The 21552-nt window shown below is 36.0% G+C and overlaps 1 protein-coding gene across 10 annotated transcripts in view; it reads right to left on the minus strand.

The window, feature by feature from the left end:
* The window catches only part of RC3H1 (ring finger and CCCH-type domains 1), a 72308-nt gene that overhangs the window by 34886 nt on the left and 15870 nt on the right, over positions 1 to 21552 (minus strand). For all 10 annotated transcript variants that reach the window (XR_011531961.1, XR_011531962.1, XR_011531963.1 and 7 more), the window contains exon 2: positions 3350 to 3727. Coding sequence is in view for 7 of the 10 variants with exons in the window: in XM_070590918.1 (XP_070447019.1) it covers positions 3350 to 3580 (231 nt within the window). In the remaining 3 variants the exon portion in view is untranslated. The remainder of the gene's footprint in view (positions 1 to 3349; positions 3728 to 21552) is intronic.

Genomic DNA, 21552 nt, shown 5'->3' on the forward strand with positions numbered 1-21552 from the left:
CACTAGCCCTAGGAAGACGCTAATCTATTTTCCGTCTCTGTGGATTTGCCTATTTTGGACATTTCAGATAAAAATAATCATAAAATCAAACAATAGCTTCCAAAGTGGCTGTACCATTTTGCATTCCCACCAGCAATAAATTAGCGCTCCTGCTGCCCCACATCCTCACCAGCAGACTGTTCTCAGTGTTTCGGATTTTAGTTATTCTAATTGGTATGTAGTGGTTTTTCATTGTTGTTTTAATTTGGAATTCCTTAATGGCAAATGATGCTGAGCAACTTTTTATTTGCTTGTTTGCCATCCATATATCTTTTTATGGTGAGGCATCTGTTCAGATCTTTGACCATTTAAAAATTATGTTCTTTCTATTACTGAGTTGTAAGAGTTCTTTATATACTTTCTAGATAGAAGTTTCTTATTAGATACGTGATTTATAATTATTTTCTCCCACTCTGTGGATGGTTCTTGCACTCTCTTGATGGTGTCCTGGGAAGCACAAAAGTTTTAACTTTTGATTTAGTTCAACTTATCTTTTGTTCCTCATGCTTTTGGTGTCATATCTAAAAACACCACTGCCTGCTTCAAGGTTATGAAGATTTATGCCTATATTTTCCTCTAAGAGTTCTGTAGTTTTAGCTCTTACATTCAGCCTTTGATCCATTTTAACTTTTGTATATGGTGTGAAGTAGGCATCTAAATTCATTCTTTTGCATTTAGATATCCAGTTGCCCCAGCACTGTTTGTTGGAAAGACTGTCCTTTCCCCGTTGAATGGTTTTGGCAACCCTGTCAAAAATCATTTGAACATATTTGTGGGCTTATTTCTGGACTCTCTATTCTATTCCATTAATCTAAATGTCTGTCTTTATGCCAGTCTTGATCACTGTAGCTTTGTAGTTTTAAAATCAGGAGGTGTGACTCCTCCAACTTTGTTCTTCTTTTTCAAGATTGTTTTGGCTATTTGGGGTCCCCTGAGATTCCATATGAATTCTAGAATGAGGTTTTCTATTTCTGCAAAAAAACACCAATGGGATTTTGAGAAAGCCTGCAGTGAATCTGTAGATTGGTTTGGGTAGTATTGCCATCTTAATAATATTAAGTCTGACAGTCCATGGACACGTGATGTCTTTCCATTTATTTATGTTTTCTTTAATTTCAGCAATGTTTTGTAGTTTTCAGCATACAAATTCTTTTATCCTCTGTGCTAAATTTATTCCTATTTTATTTTTTTGATGCTACTATAAGTGGATTGGTTTCTTAATTTCCTTTCAGATTGTTCATTGTTAGTGTACAGAAATGCAACTGATTTTTGCATGTTGATTTTGTATCCTGCAACTTTGCTTAATTCATCTATTAGTTCTCTCAACAGTTTTTTAATGGCAATCTGTAGGGTTAAAATAGTGGTTATTATGTATTAAAATGTCCTATCCTCAAAGTTCATAAACACTCGTTGTTTCTGTTAAGATATGACAACTTTATGAAAAAGAAGTAAGCCTCAGTTATTTTTTATTTATTTATGTTAAAGATTTTATTTTTCCTTTTTCTTCCCAAAGTCCCCTGGTACATATTTGTCTATTTTTAGTTGTGGGTCCTTCCAGTTGTGGCATGTGGGATGCCGCCTCAGCATGGCTTGACGAGCGGTGCCATGTCCATGCCCAGGATTCAAACTGGCAAAACCCCAGGTCGCTGAAGCAGAGCGAGCAAACTTAACCACTCAGTCACGGGGCAGGCCCCAAGCCTCAGTTATTTGTTATTAAAATATTCTATTTCTAGGGGCCGGCCTGGTGGCACAGCAGTTAAGTTTGCACGTTCCACTTTCGGCAGCCTGGGGTTCGCTGGTTCGGATCCTGGATGCGGACACGGCACCGCTTGGCAAGCCATGCTGTGGCAGGCGTCCCACATATAGAGTAGAGAAAGATGGGCACGGATGTTAGCTCAGGGCCAGTCTTCCTCAGCAAAAAGAGGAGGACTGGCAGCAGATCTTAGCTCAGGGCTAATCTTCCTCAAAAAAATAAAATAAAATAAATTTTTTAAAAAGTTTTTAAAAAAATTCTATTTCTAAAATTGTTATCCTCAATTAAGTTTCCCTTTTTTTTGGTGAGGAACACCACCCAAGCTAACATCATTGCCAATCCTCCTCTTTTTGCTTGAGGAAGATTGTTGCTCGGTAACATGTGTACCAATCTTCCTCTATTGTTTTGTATGCAGGATGCTATCACAGTAAGGCTTGATGAGCAGTGTGTAGGTCCATGCCCAGGATCCAAACTGGCGAACCCTGGGCTCCCAAAGAAGAGTGTGCGAACTCAACCACTACAACACTGGGCCAGCCCCAAGTCTATTTTTTAAATGTTTCCAAAATGTCATACTGGAATTTTCAAAATAAAAGGATAAATGATTATAAAATGAAAAAGTAAGTACAGGAAGAAAAGAAAAAGAATCAATTGCACTTTCCCTTTTGACAAATATTTTGTAGTATGTTTGGTGACATCATCAAAATAGGTTTGTAAATAAACTAAGTTTTCCTTTTGAATAAGCTGTTCTAGAATTGCTCCTTTATTTACAACATACATAATATCAACCTTCCCTGCTTTTAGCAGTTTATAGGAAGATTATCAAGAAAATATTAGTGGAGCCAGATCCAAAGTTCCAGCACACTACTTCAGAAAATGATTTATGGTAAATATGTGTTACTCCAGACTCACACTATGCAAATTGATTTAGGGACAGATTATTTAAGTGAATCATACCTAGCCCTCAAAAACCTGCCTCCCTTGGCTTTGTGAAACCTTCTGAGGATACTACTGATCTCTAATTTGAGAATACTGACATAAAACTCTCAGAGTATTACTTTCAGAATTATCAGACTAACTTTTATATTGAGATACTGATAGATATTTGTTCCAACTCTAGATAAAAGGCTCCCAAAAGCAGTGCTCTTCTGTTTTTGTCACCTTCCTTCATCTTCCATTACAGTTAGGGTCTACTAAGAAAACTGTCTGAAGCTGCTTCACTTTTCCTATGAAGTAAAATGGAACGGTTTTATGAGTAATATTTTCCTCAATATTAAGAGCTCCTTGTGACTTACTTTTTAGGTTTCTCTAGTGACGTGAACACCTGAGAATGTTGAGAAAGTCTGACCACCAGATTAAATGGATGTTACCGTACTATGACTGAGAAACACTGTACTACCAGAACACATCTCCTAACATACTGAAATCTAGTGCACAATGCTGAACAGAATTTTATCTATTTAAATAGAAGGTAATGGTAACCAATTTAATTCAACAAGTTTCTCTCAGGAGGAAAACACACACACAGAGAAATTAAAAAGTCTAAGTCCCCCATCTTACCTGAGCACCCACGAGCTGCAGCAATGCTGAGTTCACGGGAAGGAGCTCAATGTCTGTATTGATAGTGGTCTGGTCAAATGGGCAAGCCTTGCGGTGGAGTTTATTCAGGCACATCTTGCAGACAGTATGGCCACAACCCAAACTGATGGGCTTTCGAATTGTTTCGTCGAAAGTCTGAGTGCAAATTGGGCAGGAGAGGAAATCCGTCCACTGTGGAGCTTGTACAGGCATTGCTTCTGGAGTTACAATTCACTAACACACACAAAAAAAATCTAAAGCAAAGATTCCACTGGAATCAAAATCTTTGAAAAAAGTTTATCTCTTTTTTTTTTTAAATATCTTCTGTAGATACAGTCAGCACATAGTGTGAAATATAACCTGGAAGACAAAGCAAAAGAAAAAAAATGAGTGTCTTTCTTTTCAATTAAACTGTGTATTCTCACACTATTACCTACACCTATAACCTTTTATACCACATTTATATCACGAGTCCGTCTTTTTGCACTTTTACCAAATTAGAGCCATAATAAAACAATTAATCTCATCCCCTCATTTTAGAGATGGGGAGTAGATCCCAGAAAGATGAAATAACTTGCCAAAGGTGACACGAAGTCAGAAATCAAGTTAAATCCAGGACCTAAGTCTCTCAAGTTTATCTAAGTCTGATTGTTTTACATTTAAAAATTAGCCTTTTTAAGGCGACTAATAACATTGTTTCTTGATCTGCACACCAAGTTATACGAATCTGTTCAGCTGTAAAAACTTATCAAGCTTATGTACACTCCTGTGTTACACCTCAACAAAAAGTTGTTTAAAAATTGGCCTAAAATAAAAACTACCTTAAAATACTTTATCATAAAATTTAGTGTGGATAACAAGATAAAAGAGACCATGGGATTTTTTTTAGGTTTATTTTTAAGGGTTTTAGATATTCTTAACAGTTTTATTTACTAGTAGATATCTTTAAGCCCCTGGTCCAGCCAATACTTGTTGCTATAGTGTGTTGTGTTAGAACAACATAGTTTACTACAACATAGTAAAAACTATTTACTTCAAAAGATTTTTAAACTCCCAAATTTAAGAATGATGGAACAATTATAGTTAACCAGAACCCACATATAATCAAATTTCACTGTCTACCCTCTATTTTTGGGGATAAAAGCCAAATCACAAAATTCATTACCTGTGTCTAACAGAAATTTTCTTTACATATATAACCCAACCTAAAACTTCTAGACATATCTTAAACAATACCTTCTATACTTACTGTAGCTACAGTTTCTAAAAATGAGAATTGATGCATAGAACAATGAAGTAACACAGTATTACATGTTCTTAAAGATTTGATTATGCTCAGTAGAGATTGCTTACAAAGATAGGAAAACATCTTAAGGTGTAATTAACTAGAACATAGAAAAGTAAATTATCTACATACTTTATTCTTCAAGTATTACATTTAACTCACGTTTTATTGAAATAACCTTAAATGCAAAGCCCATTATTGATGAGAGAATAGTTTCCACTGGGTATGCTAAAAGTTTTATCCATTCATTCAACAAATATTTACTAAGCAATACTATGTGCCAGACTCTGTTTGAGTTGTTGGGAAAACAGTGAAACAATGCAGTCACAGTATCTGCCTTCTAAGTAACCTCAGCTTTGTTTGGGTTTTCGCAAAGTGTGCTCCCAGACAAATGGACAAGGAAAAAAATTTAATGGTCTAGTAGACAGTTATCAACTTAATTTTCACGTTCAGGATCTTTAATTAAAGTTATCTGCACAAGTGTTCAAACGGCCCTTGCAATATAACAAGAAAGAGCAAATAAAGAAATTGCCCACATTTTGATTTCTGTTTTAATTATAAATACTTTTAATAAAATGCATCTTCAAATAGACTATGAATAGCTAAAAGTATGTTTATACTGAATTATTACTACTTATTGAGACTATCGTCTGGAATGTTAAAAAAGAAAATACAGTATCTAATTACTCAATTGTAGAGTCAAATACTGTAATTGTGCATGAGGCTGCAGAATGCTCCAAAATAAAGAACAAAACAGGTAAGTGTTTAGAAGACATAATATTCAGAATGAAAACTGTATACTAGTCAGGTGTTTGCTGAAGCTGATTACAAGTTGATAAATTATCATCTATATGAACTTTTCTATAGATTAGCAGGCATTTTCTATGAATGCCTACAAAAAATCTGATCCCGTGTTCATCTCTCCAAAGTAGAGCTAAGCGTTCCTTCCTTTTTACTAGTATTGCCTTTGTAGAGAACTCAAAATATGTTAATTAATCATAAAGTAAACATAAAAGACAGTACTTTACTCCCTTAAGCACTATAAACTATACAAACCTAAAAGAGCACAAAACATAAATGTTTTCTTGCACATCACTGTTATCTTTACTATTTATACAGATATGTGCCACATACTGTGCTAAATGCCTTACATAAAGCAAAGCTAAAAAGGGTAGGTAATTACTGTTCTCTCATCTTACAGATACAAGAAATGGAGATTTAGAGAGGTTGAGTAAGCTAAAAAGAAATAGAGCTATTAACCCAGATATTCTGGCTAAAACCCCAAACTGTTACCCACAGATTAAAGGTTAAATATAAAGAAGGAAGAACTCATTGCTATTTCATTCAAAAACCAATGTCACAAAGCTACACTCCCTAATAGCTACCGACTTCAGGCATTCTGTTTTCCCAGCAAATCTGTTGCCAAATCTAAGGGTCAGGTCATTGTTCTAATAATCTTACTCGTCTTCTCAACAAGATATAAAACAGATGACTATTCCCTCCTCCTTGAAAGTATCAATGAACCACACAACCCTCATCCTTCCCAACTTACTAGCTTTGCTTTTGATCTCTTAAACTCCTAAATGCTGGAGTTATCAGATCTGTCTTGAGTTTCCTTTGTTAATCTTCCTCCAACTAAAAATTCTGAAATGGCTTCCTATTACATTTAGAATAATGCCTGGATTTCTAATAAGAATCCTGGTATTCCAAAACTGGTTTACAAAGCCCTAAATGATATAATCTGTAATTATCTAACTTATTTTCTAACACTTGTCCCTATCACCCCACTACCCTCCAGCTACTCAAATGAAGCTTGTTCCCATTTTAGGAGGCTAGTACCAGCCATTCTGTCTAATCTTTTAATTGGAGGCCATTGTTTATCATTTAGATGCCACCAAAAATGTCAACTCCTCAGAAGACTTCCCTGACCACCTAAAACTCTAAAATAACCTCTAAATCACTCTCTTATCCATCACTATATTTAAATTCTCTACAAAACATTTCCATCACCTCTAAGTTGTATTTTCTTGCTTATATTTTTGTTTATTCAATGACTATCTTCTCCTATTAGAATACAGACTCCAGGAGAGCAAAGACCTAATCTGTCTTGTGCACTATGAAAGCTACAGCTCCTCACTACAATTAGACACACTAAAAATTTTGCATATAATTTCAAAGAATTCACAGAACTGTGAAAATCTATTCATAGAGCTCCAGGGTATTTAAAGACTCTGGATTAAGAAATTCTAACCTATATTATTCTTCCATGAATCTTAAAATTGTAGCAAGTACTTGAGATTTATTACATGTCTGGCACTGTGGGATATAGAAAACAGGCAGAAAACATGGTCAACATCAGTTTCACAGATTTAAAATGCCTCACTGCTCTTCCACATAATTTCAGATAAGTGCTGTTATAACAAATTTTCCAAATTATTCTGTTGTAACAAGAATCGTTTAAAATAGAATAACAAAACTTTATTGGTAAAAGATACCTTAGAGAACATCTAATTCTCTTAATTTTTCTTTTTTTCCCCCCAAAGATTGGCACCTGAGTTAACAATTATTGCCAATCTTCCTTCTTTTCCTCCCTTTTTTTTCCTTCTTCCTCTCCCCAAAGCTCCCCAGTACACAAGTGTATATTCTAGTTGTGAGTGACTCTGGTTGTGCTATGTGGGACGCCCTTTCAGCATGGCTTGATGAGTGGTGCCATGTCCGTGCCCAGGATGTGAACTGGCAAAAACCCAGGCTACAGAAGCTGAGTGCACAAAGTTAACCATATGGCCATGGGGCCAGCCCCTCGCCTCATTTTTCAAGATGAGATAATTAACATTTATTTATGGCCCTATCAGTAACAAGTGTGGTTAAGCTTTTCAAACACCTCTTTTCACTTAATCCTTAAAACCTAAAGAAGTTGAAGTCATTCTCCTTCTTTTTACGAAGAAACAAAATAACATTCAGAGAACTTGGACAAGGTCAAATACGTAGTACCACCTCAGGTAAGTACTTGACACTAAAGCTATGCACTTTCCACTATACCAATTTGACACAGAAGAGACCAAAGATAAAAAGTAAAATAATTTCACTCAAGGTGGTGCAGCTTGATAGTGGCTGAGCTAGGATCAGAAACCAACTTTCCTGACTCCTAGTTTTAGTGTTTCCTGCACCCCCACTGGATTACTTTGCATGCAAAACCATCACTGAACCTCTGAAAGAGCTTTAAAAATATTCTTGCACATTAAAACTATAGTTAACAATATTTAGTTCAAATCAAGGCAACCACTAACCTTGGAAATAATATGTAAAATCGTATATACACATGTTCTTTCTTCTAGGAATAAGATCTATGACTTTTATTAGATTTTCATTAAAAAGTTTTGTTTGGGGAGGAAGGAGGAGGAAGATAAAGATCACTGACCCGGACATATTGAAATAAATAACTGTTGAAAACATAAGAATATATAAAAAACAGAAACAATAATTCATATGAACATATATTTCCTCTGTATTTATATCACAATCTCAACAGACTCTTATAAAATATTGTTAAGAGATATTCATGTGTGTCAAAATTTTAAAAAATGCTTACATTGAAGTATCTCCCTCCCATGCCTCCAGACCTCATTCCCACCCCCTCCACAGGTAAACCGCGGTTATTGCCTTCCTGGTTGGTTCTTTATCCATATAGCTTGATATACAAATATATATTGTCTATTGGAAACAAAGTATTTTAAATGCTATTATTCACAACTCTCTATCTCTTTCTACATTAAACCAATTTTTCTTAGAAATTATATCTAACAATCTTTTTGCATTCCCAGCAAATATTGAACATTCAGCTACTTGCAAAACAATATTTTACTGGTCTTTACTATGTACTCAGCACTGGGGATAAAAAAACTAGTGAACAAGCAAATCGCTCCAAGTCTGCATGAAGCTTACATTGTTTCCTTTGTTAGCTATATAAACTATAATGACAAAACTAAATACATGACTGCAAGGTATGGTAAATGAGATGAAGGAAAAGGACAGGGAGATAGAAGCACATCTAACAAAGATAATCTAACCAAACTGGGGTGGGGTTGTGTGGGGCATTTCTTCCCTGAGGAAGTGACGTTTATGGTAAGATTTGAAAGATGAAGACTGAATAAATGTTATGGGAAGAATAATGTGTCATATGTGTGTATAGACTCCAGGTAAAGGAAAATCATAACTACAGGTTCTGAGACTAGATGGAATACGGTACAACTGGGGAGCTAGGAAAAAACAAAACAAAGAAACAAAAAACAAAACAAAAACAAAGCAGAGAGCAAGAGAGAAAGGTATGATGTGAGAGAAAACAATTAGCAAGGACCAAATGACACAGGATATTTAAACTCACATTATGGTATTTGGTCATAAGGTGAAGAGTAAGGTGAAGGCACTGAAGAGGCAGGAAGTGATCCACTTCATTGTTTCTAACATTCCCCAATCTGTATACTATCCTCACTAATCATAATTCACTGAGATCCCCTTCAAGGCCCAAACCGGAAGAACAACCTAACAACCCTATATGACTTCTCTCCCTCACTACTGGGCCCCAAAGAACCTAAATGCTGTTACACCAGCATCATGCCTACTTCAAGAAAATCTCACATGTAAAAATTCTAAGACAGAGAACAGATAGATTACAGTGATCATTCATATTACAGAAAGATAATCTACTTTAGGAAGGTATTAACAGGATTCTTTTAAAACAAAGGCTAGAAATCTTTGTAATTGAAAAAAAATGGAAACACTGTGTCCAAAATAAGGGAACAGAGAGATAAACAGACAGTACATCTGTACTATGGAAACATATGTAATAATCAGAGATTTATGCATAGAGAAATGGAAAGACGTCCAAGACACATTGTTAAGTAAAAACAAAACTTGCAGACCAATACATACGATATTTATGTTGGGGGAAAAAAAATCCTACATATTAATCTTGGTATTAAATGGATGTAAATGGATGGAAGAAAAAGGTTTGGAAAGAAATCTAACAAACTAAACAGCAGTTACACAATTGAGCAACTTACAAAAAGTACATAATCATGAATTACTTATATAAGTGCAAATAAATTTGAAAGAATGAAAACAAGTTAGAATACATTCAGAACACAATTTAGGCTATTTCTAACATAAATTACTATAAGACTATTATAAAGATTTTTACTTATTATCTTCTTTTACAAATTTGGATAGCCAAATCATCAAAACTTATTAGTTCTTTTCAAAGTTAATTAAAACTCTTTTATAACTTCTCTGTAGTTTATCTGCTTCAAAGAACTACCATAGTTTATTAATATTCTTAATATATTAATACTTATATTAGTTTTTATATATCATTTCCATCTCTATTAACCTAGTAAAATGAGGTATGTAGTTGCTACCCTCTTACATTTTCTGGTAAAATAGTTGTTAGACACACCCATAAAAAACTTGATAGAATAAACATACAGAAACAGCAACCAGTTCTTCACTAAAAACAAAAGCATTCTTTTGACCATAAAGAGTTCTGAGAGACCAAGGGGAAAACAGTGTTTTAAAAGTTTGACTTTGCCTGGGAAATCTGCTCATTAAGAACAGTAAGTCACTCTTTGATGATTCTATTTCAGGAATTACAAAATCATAAAGCAAAGCTTTTTTAGAGACGCCAAGTGTCACTAACTGTAGTTATTAGATCCAACGATTTCCATTCCTCATTCTTTAGACATCTTTCTTCAAAGTCATCTTTCCAAACATTCTCCAAGCTTTTCAAAGACAGTTGTTTACATCACCTTCAACCACAACATGTATCTAACCCACACAGGACACACAGCTTAGTGAATGTAATAAACATTCTTTCAGTCAGGAGTAAACATATGAAATAGAATTACTAAAATACCAACAGCCAGATTCTTTAAACTTCCTCAAAGCAAGATTTTGTCAGAAAAAAAAAATCCTAAACAATTCTATTAATTAAAGCACATGTGCTCAAAGCCTGCAGATAAATCATTATCAGATAAATCATTAACACATAAACCATTATGTGTTGGGGTCAGCCCAAATCTAGCTCATTAGGAGTAATTCTACTGGAACTTTCCTAATCAGAAACAGAGCATGAATGATGAGTCCTCGTCATTTCTTAAAAAAAGGCCAAAAGAGCGACTCTGCTGCTCAACGACGAGCACAATGGTTAACTTTCCCATCTGATTAAATAAGGCCTACTGTCCTGAGTAGATGGCAACAATCAGTGATTTTATTGTTGATAATTGATAGAAGATACACACAACACACATGATAAATAAGCAGCAATCAGTCCACCTTAAAGGCCCAAATTTAAAATTGTCATGACTTCCCCAGTAATATATACATCTTTTTTTTAAAGATTGGCCCTGAGCTAACATCTGTTGCCAATCCTTATTTTTTTTCTTTTTCTCTCCAAAGTCCCCCAGTACATAGTTGTATATTCCAGCTGTAGGTCCTTCTAGTTGTATTATGTGGGACGCTGCCTCAGCATGGCTTGATGAGTGGCGCTAGGTCTGCACCCAGGATCCGAACCGGCAAAACCCTGGGCCGCCGAAGCAGAGTGCACCAACTTAACCACTCAGCCACCGACTACCCCCAATATATACATTTTTATGCCAGGAAGACTGCTCACAGAAAATATTTAAAAGGTTGTTTGATTTGGTTACATGCCTTTTTCATGTTATTGATTGAAGCTACTGTACAGAATCTGACAGACATTTTACTAGTTTATTCCAACTTCTAAATTCTGATTAAAAACCATCACTTGTTGGGCCAGCCCAGTGGCGCAGTGGTTAAGTGTGCACGTTCCGCTTTGGCAGACTGAGGTTTGCCGGTTCGAATCCCGGGTGCGGACACTGCACCGCTTGGCAAGCCATGCTGTGGCAGGCATCCCACATATAAGGTAGAGGAAGATGGACACAGATGATAGGTCAGGGCCAACCTTCCTCAGCAAAAAGAGGAGGAACGGCAGCTGATGTTAGCTCAGGGTTAATCTTCCTCAAAAAAAAAAAAAAAAACTCTTGTTAAAATCTTATACTTTTATATTAATAAAATTAATCTTTAATATTATTTTCATTAATACATAACATCATTTGACTTTTCTCAGAGTTTATATTTTTTGAAAGATTTGCCCTGAGCTAACATCTGTTGCCAATCTTCCTCTTTTTTTTCTCCCCAAAGCCCCAGCATAGTTGTATATTCTAGCTGTAAGTCCACACAGCTTATTCTTTTGACAAATAAGACCTTTTCAGAGCAAGAAAATTGTTCAATGAACAGTAAACAGTAAGATTACTGACTCACTTCATTAACCAAGCAACTAGTTTGCAGATATCAAACTCCCAAGACTTGTAGCTGCCTCGTAGCTATTCAATTCAGATTCATGCTTTATGCAAAAGTACAAATACTTTGTGAACCTCAAGGTTTAACTGTGATTAAAGCAAGTGCCAACAAACTACTATAAACAAAATTATGATGAGATGATACATAACAAAGCTTGGTTTTCTGAAGATAAAACATGTGTCAGGCCTTAAGTTGGGTGTTTTTAGATGCTTCTATTATTTAAATGTCTACCATAAATCTAAACCACAATATAAACTACCACCAGTAACCAATATTTGTTACGCACCAACTAGGTGCCAGCTCTTTCAGTGCTCTATATACACTATCTAATTAATTAAATGTTCGCAGCAACGCTGTAATGTAGTAATTATCTCCATTTTACAGACAAAGAATCCAAAGTACAGGGAAGTACCCAAAGACACAGAGCTAGTAAGTGGCAGGACTATGATTCAAACTCAGGCCAGCCTAACTCTGAAGCTTACTTTTAAATCCTATAATTTGTGCCACCTTACAGATGAGAGTCAATAGTCATTAAGGCAAGGGAGATTTTAGGGGTGATGGAAATGTTCTAAAATTGGACTGTCTTTACTAAAAAATAGTGAATTGTGCACTTAAAATAAGTGAGTTTTATAGTATGTAAATTGAATTTCAATAAAGCTGTTAAAATAGTCATTAGAGACTTTTTATAGAAAGTCTTAGTTTTCAAACTTTTAAATGTGGTAATTTTAAAATATAAAGACACTATTCAGATTTGTTCTATGAGTACGGCAATAGCTCTATTAAATAGTTAAATATATAGTTTTGAAAATTTCATTTAAATATATTACAAATTGACATTTAAAAAATTGTTAAAAATTTATTACCATCTCTTCTATTACAGCTTCACTTTATCTGCCTCTGGTTTAGAGGGAGAAACATGGAAATGAAAGTATCAAGGCTCTACTCTGGGCCAGTCACTCACTCCTCTGAGGCATTATGATGCCCATTTTATAGATAACTCTTGAGCTTCAGCAGCATTAAATAACTTGCCCAAAGGTAATAAATTGTTGAGCTGAGACTAAAACTCAGCTCTTATCTGAACTTTAAATATAAGTTGCCCTGAGAAAGATATTACATCAAACAAAACCTTATTGTCTGTAAGAAAATCTTGGATCTGTTCCTACCCTGCCCTACCCAACTCTACCCCGAGAGATGAGTTTAACTTATTATTTACGGCCTTAACTTAATTTCCCACTTCTCTGGAACACTTCCATAGCAACCAACAGGCAGGGCAACATCAGAGAAGAGAAAAATTTTAACTATCTTGAAAAATGAAGCTAAAAGCAGGAAACAAAAACAAGAAACCCTATATTGTACACAACATCCTGGATATAAATAATTTAATATGCTAATGTTGGTACAAATGGACAAATACTTTGGACAGGTATAAAGACAAGGGCTTCTGATTTAGACGGGGAAACCCTGAAAAATAGAACTTGATAAAGAAGGGTTGAGAAAGCTGCAAAGGGTTAATTTAGGTGGCTTACTTTCCTAGCGTTCACAGGGACAAAAAGAAACATTTATACCTCCACCCTAATGCCAAATTTAGGAGAAGAAAACAGTAAAGAAGGATAAAACCATTCATGGAGAAGCTGCCTGATCTGAAATTGAAACACCTCTCTAGAAAGTGAATGACAGTCTCTAACTCTGTGTACACAGTTCAAAGCTCCAGGTTTCTATTCTACACAGCAAAGTTACGTACTGGGTGTAAAAGTGCTACACCGGAGAGGACATCAGTAGTTATTACAGAGGTGGGAGAACGAAAAGGCCAGACTCAAAAGAGCATGATCGTTAAAGGAACTGTGAGGTACTAAGCAGGGAAAACTTATCCATTATAGCAAAACTGCAAATGGTTATTTTTTCGATTTTTGCATTAATACTCTGCTGAATATTACATATACTGTCAAGTAAGTAAATATGTCATTACCATTTAGTGGTGGTCCAAATACCATGGACCTAATGAGAACTAATAACCAAAATTAAGAATATTGTGGAATACACTAGGTATTTTAGTTGATCTGTTATCTTGTTAACTGCTTTCAAATTAAATGCAGATTTCTGAAACTGGTTGTTTTCTTTGTGAAAACTGATGTCTCCTTCTTAATTAAAGCTCTTTTCTAAATCATAAAGATAACTCAGCCCCAAAACAAAAGATTCATGAATAAATTCTGAAGACTAGATCAAATATTTTAGCAAGACTTTAAATGGTTTTTCAGGTCACGTTTTGAAATCTGTCTCCTACTACAGTAATGGCTTCTTTTGTAGGAGGAAGCTGGCTCCGCATGTCCCCAGAAGTTATTTTGAGACACAACGACAAATCTGATTGGCAAATACTCAATCTTCAAGGTGGGAGAATGTTGACAACGAAAAGAAAATCTAACTTGTGCCTCATGTACTTATATTTCAGATTGGTAAATACTAATCTATAGACTCCTGAGGAATCCAACAAAATTGAGACATTTTAAGGGGCAGCACTGATGTTCCGTTTCTTCAATTCATCCCTCTTTACTAATTCTTTCCCCGCTGGCATGCTTAAATCTTTGTCCAGGGGAGCTAAAAAAACATTTCTACTTCCAACTTGTCTTACTTAACTAAAAAAAACAAAGTCATTCCATCTCTGCCCCTGTCTTCCAGCCTCTGTTCTCTACTCCCTCACCTTTCATTTTCAAACCACCATTTTACGCCAACCACTATTTTGAAACAACTATTAAGAAGCACATCAACAACTTTCTTATGAAATTCAGTGGTCACGTCTCAGTTCCTTCTATACAGCATCTAATAATGTTGACCAGATACTCCTGCAAATGCTGCTCCTTTTTGGCTTCTATAATGGCATGTCCAGGTATTCCTCTAATTGGCAGGCCACTCCTTGCATGCCTCTGTTGAGGGCTTCTTTCTCTGCCTATCCCGGGAGTTTGTGTGATTCTTCAGAATTCCCTCCTCAATTCTCTTCTCAAAAAATTCCGAGTGATTTCATCTATTTTTCAGCTTTCACTTTCCAATGAGATGCTGATGACTTCCAAACGTGTGTCTCAAGTTCAGACCTCTCTTCGAGTGCCAGCGCCATGTAACCAGTTGTCTACTAGTCATGCATATCCACCTAGGGTCTCAAACTATCTCAACCTTACCAAACCTTTTGATCCCTATGTCAATGATTGAGTGACTTTACCTGTTAACTGAAGCATGAGGAATCATCCTTGACTACTCCCTTTTCCTCAAACCCTTTCTCCTCATCTAATCAATCACCAAGTTCTATTCATTTTATTTCTTTAATGTTTGTTGAAACCTTCTAATCCATTCCCCATACCTTAGTTTAGGCCACCATCTCTTACCTGGATTACTGTGACAATTTCTTAACTGGTATTCCTGTCACTGGTATCGTCAACAGAGCAGAGCTAGGTTATAACTAGACTGTAAGTTCTTTAAAATCAGAAAATATCTTTGGGGTTTTTTCTCTCTCTTGCTGTTTTCTCCATGGTTTTAATACAGAAGTCAGCCAATACACATTAGCAAACCTATCAAGCTGGAGTATTTACGTTTTCTCCAACAGAAAGTCAACTGGGCTAATGGAAAGCTGCTAGGGGAAGAAACCTAGGGCTTTACCATCCAGAGTAGCATGCACACGTCAACAAGGATACAAAAGATAAATGACACTATAATCCAACTAGACCTAAAAGACACCCATAGGATATGCTACACAACAACAGAATTCTTTTAAGTGCATACGGAATGTTCTCCAAGATAGACCATATGCCAGACTATAAAACAAGTCTCAGTACATTTAAAAGGTGACACAGTGGTTAAGTTCACACGTTCCACTTTGGCAGACCGAGGTTGGCCGGTTCGGATCCTGCAGGCGGACATGGCACCGCTTGTCAGGCCACGCTGTGGTAGGCGTCCCACATATAAAGTAGAGGAAGATGGGAACAGATGTTGGCTCAGGGCCAGTCTTCCTCAGCAAAAAGAGGAGGATTGGCAGCAGATATTAGCTCAGGGCTAATCTTCCTCAAAAAAAAAAAAAAAAAAGAAAAGAAAGATTGATCGCAAATCAAACATCTTATTTCCACCTTAAGACAACAGATAAAAAAGACATTTAACATCAGCAACATGACAAACTCTCTGTGACCAAAATATAAACTCTGAATTTAATAGCGTTAGCAAGTGATGCCAATTTTAGATTATTTCTTCCCTAAACATTATAAAACAGAAACTTATAAACCAGATATTCAAAGCTTAAAAATCCAAGTATTTTTATATCCCAAATAGTTTAATATTCATTAGTTTAAGAAGGATAAATGCAATTTTAAAAAATCTTGATAGTTCCTCTTTACAATGAAGAAACACACACACACATTTCCACTTTAGAAGAGGGAGGTGGGGAGATACCTCAAGGTTTACGTACCCAAATATAAAATCTAAGTTTTAGTTTGATTATTTTAAGCAAACAACTTATGATATGAGCAAATATGAGTCTCAATATATCAAAGCTGGCAAACATAGAGGGCAAAACCTTCAATTTTCTTTATCTATCTGAAGGCTTCCGGGACATCATTTATTAGAAAGCTGTGCCGGCATTCCCATCTTTGAAGAAGACCATCACAGGTTCAGGTAGTAGGTGTGCAATATAAGCAAATGAAGATTTAAAGGAACGGTAAGTTCTAAAATAATAACAATTTACTATGGGTCAAAAAATATTCTAAAAACTTAAAGTGCATCCTTTAATTCCTTGCAAAATATGATTACACCCTTGAGAAAATCAGGGCCCAGAAAAGTTAAGCAAAATGCTCAAGGTCTCACGGCCAGTAAGGGGTAGATGCAGGTTTGTCTAACTTTACTGTTATAAGACTTTCTCCTTAGGTTTCTTAATCATTTGTTGCAATAGTCTGCAAAGATGGCCACAATTCCTCCCATCTCTGTAGCTACGCCCCTTTGTAATCTGACTTTGCTACTCTTTCTATCAAGAGAGTGGTCTATTCCCTCCACCCCCGAATCTGGGTGGCCTTGACTTACTCTGAACAGTTCAATGCAGCAGAAGTGATTTGGGGAAAGCTCCCGAGTCTAGTCCTCAGGAGACCTTGCAGCTTCCACTCTTACTCTCTTGGAACATGGTGCCACTAGTGAGGAAACTTGAGCTAGCCTCCAAGGGTGAGACCAACAGAATAGAGAAAAATTGTCCTAGCTCAGATCCACAGAACAATCAGCCCCGTTCTGAGCTGTCAGATGACTGGAGCTGCATGACCGGCTTTAGTGGAGACGAGCAGCAGAACCACCCAACTAAACCCAGCCCCAACTGCTCAGAATTGTAAGCAAATAAAATGGTTGTTGTTTGAAGCCACTAAGTTTTGGGGTGGTTTGTTATTCAATAATAGATATCTGATAACTGTTTATATAATTATGACATAATTTTACATTCATAAATTTCACCATAGCCTTTTGAGAAAACAGTAATACTGAATGTAACATTGACACTGGAATTTGAAAGGCTCTCTCAATGGAATTACAACCTCCTAATAGAGTGAATCTATCCTGTTTTTTTAAGGCCTTAAAAATTACTAATATATTGAAGCACCCTCACAAATACAACATGCCTAAATTTAGCTCCTTAATCCTGCAGCACACGTTCTCCATAACTAAAGGGAAAAGCCTTCAAGTCCACCCAAATGGTTACCATTTTCAGAGCACGGCAGGGACAACAAATCCTCTAGACTTAAAAAGATGGACCACTTAGGTTCAATTCAAATCGAAAATTTTTTATTCTATTTCAACTTAATACACTTAAGTTGTCACCCATGTAGCAGTCCTCCATGCCAATGTGCCAGAGCAGCATCAGTAACTCTTAATATTGATAATAATTCATACACGCCTAAGTTAGATGTTAGTCTTACTGGTTACAATCTAAAGACTTAACTCTCCTTACCATCACCACCTTAGTCATCTTCAGCAAGTTGTACCTGTTTTTACCTACCTACTATAAAGTTCTCACTATCTTAATATACTCCCCCAGTCTTATCCCCTTCCATCCCAAAACTCGGGGAAAGGGGAGTGGGATTTGAGTGCCAAGCACCTGTAGATCATCTCATTTAACCCTCCAACAACCTTCTGAGGTAGATATCAACTCTACTTTACTGATGAAGGCAGGCAAGAAAACTGAAAATACTTACCCAGCTAATTTAGTAGTCTAGTCATAATTTGAACCCACATTTGTCCAACTCCAAACTGTACTTTTTCCACAATAATACAATGTCTTCCAACTTTCAGCACTTATAATTTTATTATACTTCCTTTTTTTTTTTTTTTTTTTTTTTGAGGAAGACTGGCCCTGAGCTAACATCCATGCCCGTCTTCCTCTACTTTATAAGTGGGATGTCCGCCACAGCATGGCTTGATAAGCAGTACATAGGTTTGCGCCTGGGATCCAAACCAGCAAACCCCAGGCCGCCGAAGTGGAATGCGCAAACTTAACTGCTGTGCCACCAGGCCGGCCCCTAATTACATTTCTTAAAAGTAATCATTTTATTAGTCAGTCCTAAATAAAGATCTAAATTAAATGGTGTCTGTTTTAGGTTTAATTTGTGCAAGGTTAGTTTCAAATTAAGTAGATTTAGTACAGGAACTCTGGAACTGTTTAAGCCTACTACTTTATTTAAAAAAACAAATTCAGGTTATAGCAACTATTTCTTTTGAAGAGAACCACAAGGAACATTTTATCGGAACTGAGAAACAATCAGGGTACTAAAACAGAAAATGAACCTTAATGTTATATATATTTTAAGACACTTAAATGTATTCAGGAATAACATACATACAGAAAGGTATACAGGTCAAGAGCATTCAGCTCAATGAACTATCATAGAGAGCATACCTGTATATCCAAGACATACAGCATTACCAGCACCCCAGAAGGTCCCCTCACCATTCCTCCCATCATTACTCCTTTATTCTTCCTCAAAGGTCACTAATAGCCTAATTCCTAATACTACAGATTAGTTTTGACTGTTTTGAAACTCTATATAATGGAATCATCAGTACATATTCTTTTGTATTTTGGCTTTTTTCACTTAACATTATATTTGTAAGATTTTTTTCTACATTTTTTTTTTAAAGCTGTGATAAAGCACTCCAGTTAAATTGACCACAGTTTAGGAAGCTACCCTTCATGCACTCATTTTTGGAGCAGTGATGACATTTGGATTTTGAATGCAGATTTCTGGTGTTGAACTGGAAAGAAAAAAACCAGGTGTCAGTAACAAAACTTGAGAACAAAAAGTCCCCTTTTCACTCAAGAAAACAAAGCAGCATATGTGTCACACTGATAGCTCCCACTTCTTTCCTTTTACTTGCTTCTATTTCTTTTTTCCAGGGAGCTTGTGCCTTTTAGACTTCCTTGTGGCACTTGGTGGCCATCACAGGGCTTTGACTGATTCTAGGACTGGCAACAAAGAGAAAACAGGCAGATGTATTCAGAATAGGCAAGCTGCAAATGCAACATACTTCTTTTGCAATGGTTGGGTGATACATGAGTGTATAGTCTGACCTAAGAATTTTTGCATTAAAGATATAATCTTACACACTTAACAACAATCAAGTAACAACACTGGTACTATTAAAATGTACTATCCCCATAATCTACTGACCAAGGCTTAAGGACATTTTCATTACTATTTTTACGGAACATGCCTGACAGAACTCAAACTATTTCCAGAAAACAAAGTCACAGTGACTTTCAATGATACATACTTGAAAAATAATGCTACCAAAAAAAAAGTATGGATGCATTTTTCATTTTTAGAATTATTTCTAGACTGTTCTCCTAAGCAAAATTTCACTTTGAGGCATTTAAAGGAATGAACAAATTGCTACATGGACTCGAAACACAGAAGTTTACAGCTACAATGTATCTTCCTTATATACATAAAAGTGGTTTGGAATGGGTATATAAACTGTGAAAGAAGATATTTTGCGGATTCCCAAGTAGTAGATACTGTTAAGAGAGCCTACTGATTTGTTGCTAGTATATCAGAATTAAACATAAACACTTCCTCCAAAACATGTAATGATCTTTTAGAGATTAAATTCATACTTAGGTTTGTGTAGAATGTGTGTGTTGCAGGCAGGAGGGGAAAAAAAGCTTGAGATAGATCTAACTACTGTGGAAGCATAATAAACAGATAAATGTACTAATATCACACTCTACTCTTTGGTAAAAATAGGGAGCCCTGATTTCTTACCTTAAAAATTACAAACAGTTTGTCCCACTCTTCCCTCAACCCTGAATATTTTCCCCATTTCCTCACAGGCATTAATATGTGAATTCCCTTAGGGAGGGGCCTTACTTCATCACCTTATTTAACACTGATCCTTCAAACGCAGTCCCACTACCATCACACATGAACTGTGCTTCCTCTCTCTTTCCTGATTAATTTTTCTCCGTAATACTTCTCTCCATCCAAAATGCTAAGTTTTACTTATTTTGTTACAGTGCACACCCACAACTAAAATTTAAGCTCCATAAAGACAAGGACTTTTGTTTGTTTCTATCTCTAACCTTCCTTGAGTATTCTATGTGCCAGTGCCTGTAAAACACTAAGATTAATGCCTATCTCACTTAGTTCTCACAATGACCCTATTAAGCACCATTATAGCTTACTTTTAGAGTCGAGCACAGATGTCAGGAAATATGCCCAAAGTCACATGGTAGCTAAACTTATCTCTATTTTTAAACTGGTAATTCCTTCTGTAGTCTTCATTTCTTTGGTGACACCATTATCCAACTAAATGTACATACAGAAACCTGGTAATCATCCTAGATTCCATCCTCTTCTATCTCTATTAAAATATTTATTATCTCCTTAATGTCTATCTTCCTTTCCGTCTCTACTTCCCCGATTGAGGTTCATATTCATTCATTCTAAAAATACTTACTGAGCACCTACTATGTGCCTGACAATGTCTTAGGATCTGAAGATATCGCCCTGAACAATATGAAGTCCCTGCTCTCATAGAGCATACAGTCTCTCATCTGGATCACACAGTAACCTTTTAACTGATCTCTGCCTCTAGCTTTGTTCTTGCCTTCCTCCACCCTCCTCACAGATGGCTTCTGGTCATTCACCTATGTTTTTCTTCTATGACAAACAACTCAATAAAAAAAGACAAAAGACTTGAACAGACATTTCATAAAAGAGGATATCCAAATGGCCAATAAACATATGGTATGCTTATTGAAGAGTTATAGGATATCATTATTCATGAGAATTTAAAACAGCAATGAGATACCACTACACACCTACCAGAATGGCTAAAATTTTTTAAACCAATAACACGAAGTATTAAAGAGGAACTGAGGATATAAAATTCTCATACAATGCTCATGGCAGTGTAAACTGGTAGATTCACTTTGGAAAACTGGCAATATCTGCTTAGGCCAAACAAAAGCCTACTAATGACCCAAAAATTCCACTCTCTTGTATTTATACAAGAGAAATGACTA

Source organism: Equus przewalskii, chromosome 23 (assembly GCF_037783145.1).
Source record: "Equus przewalskii isolate Varuska chromosome 23, EquPr2, whole genome shotgun sequence".
NCBI classification, from domain to species: Eukaryota; Metazoa; Chordata; class Mammalia; order Perissodactyla; family Equidae; genus Equus; species Equus przewalskii.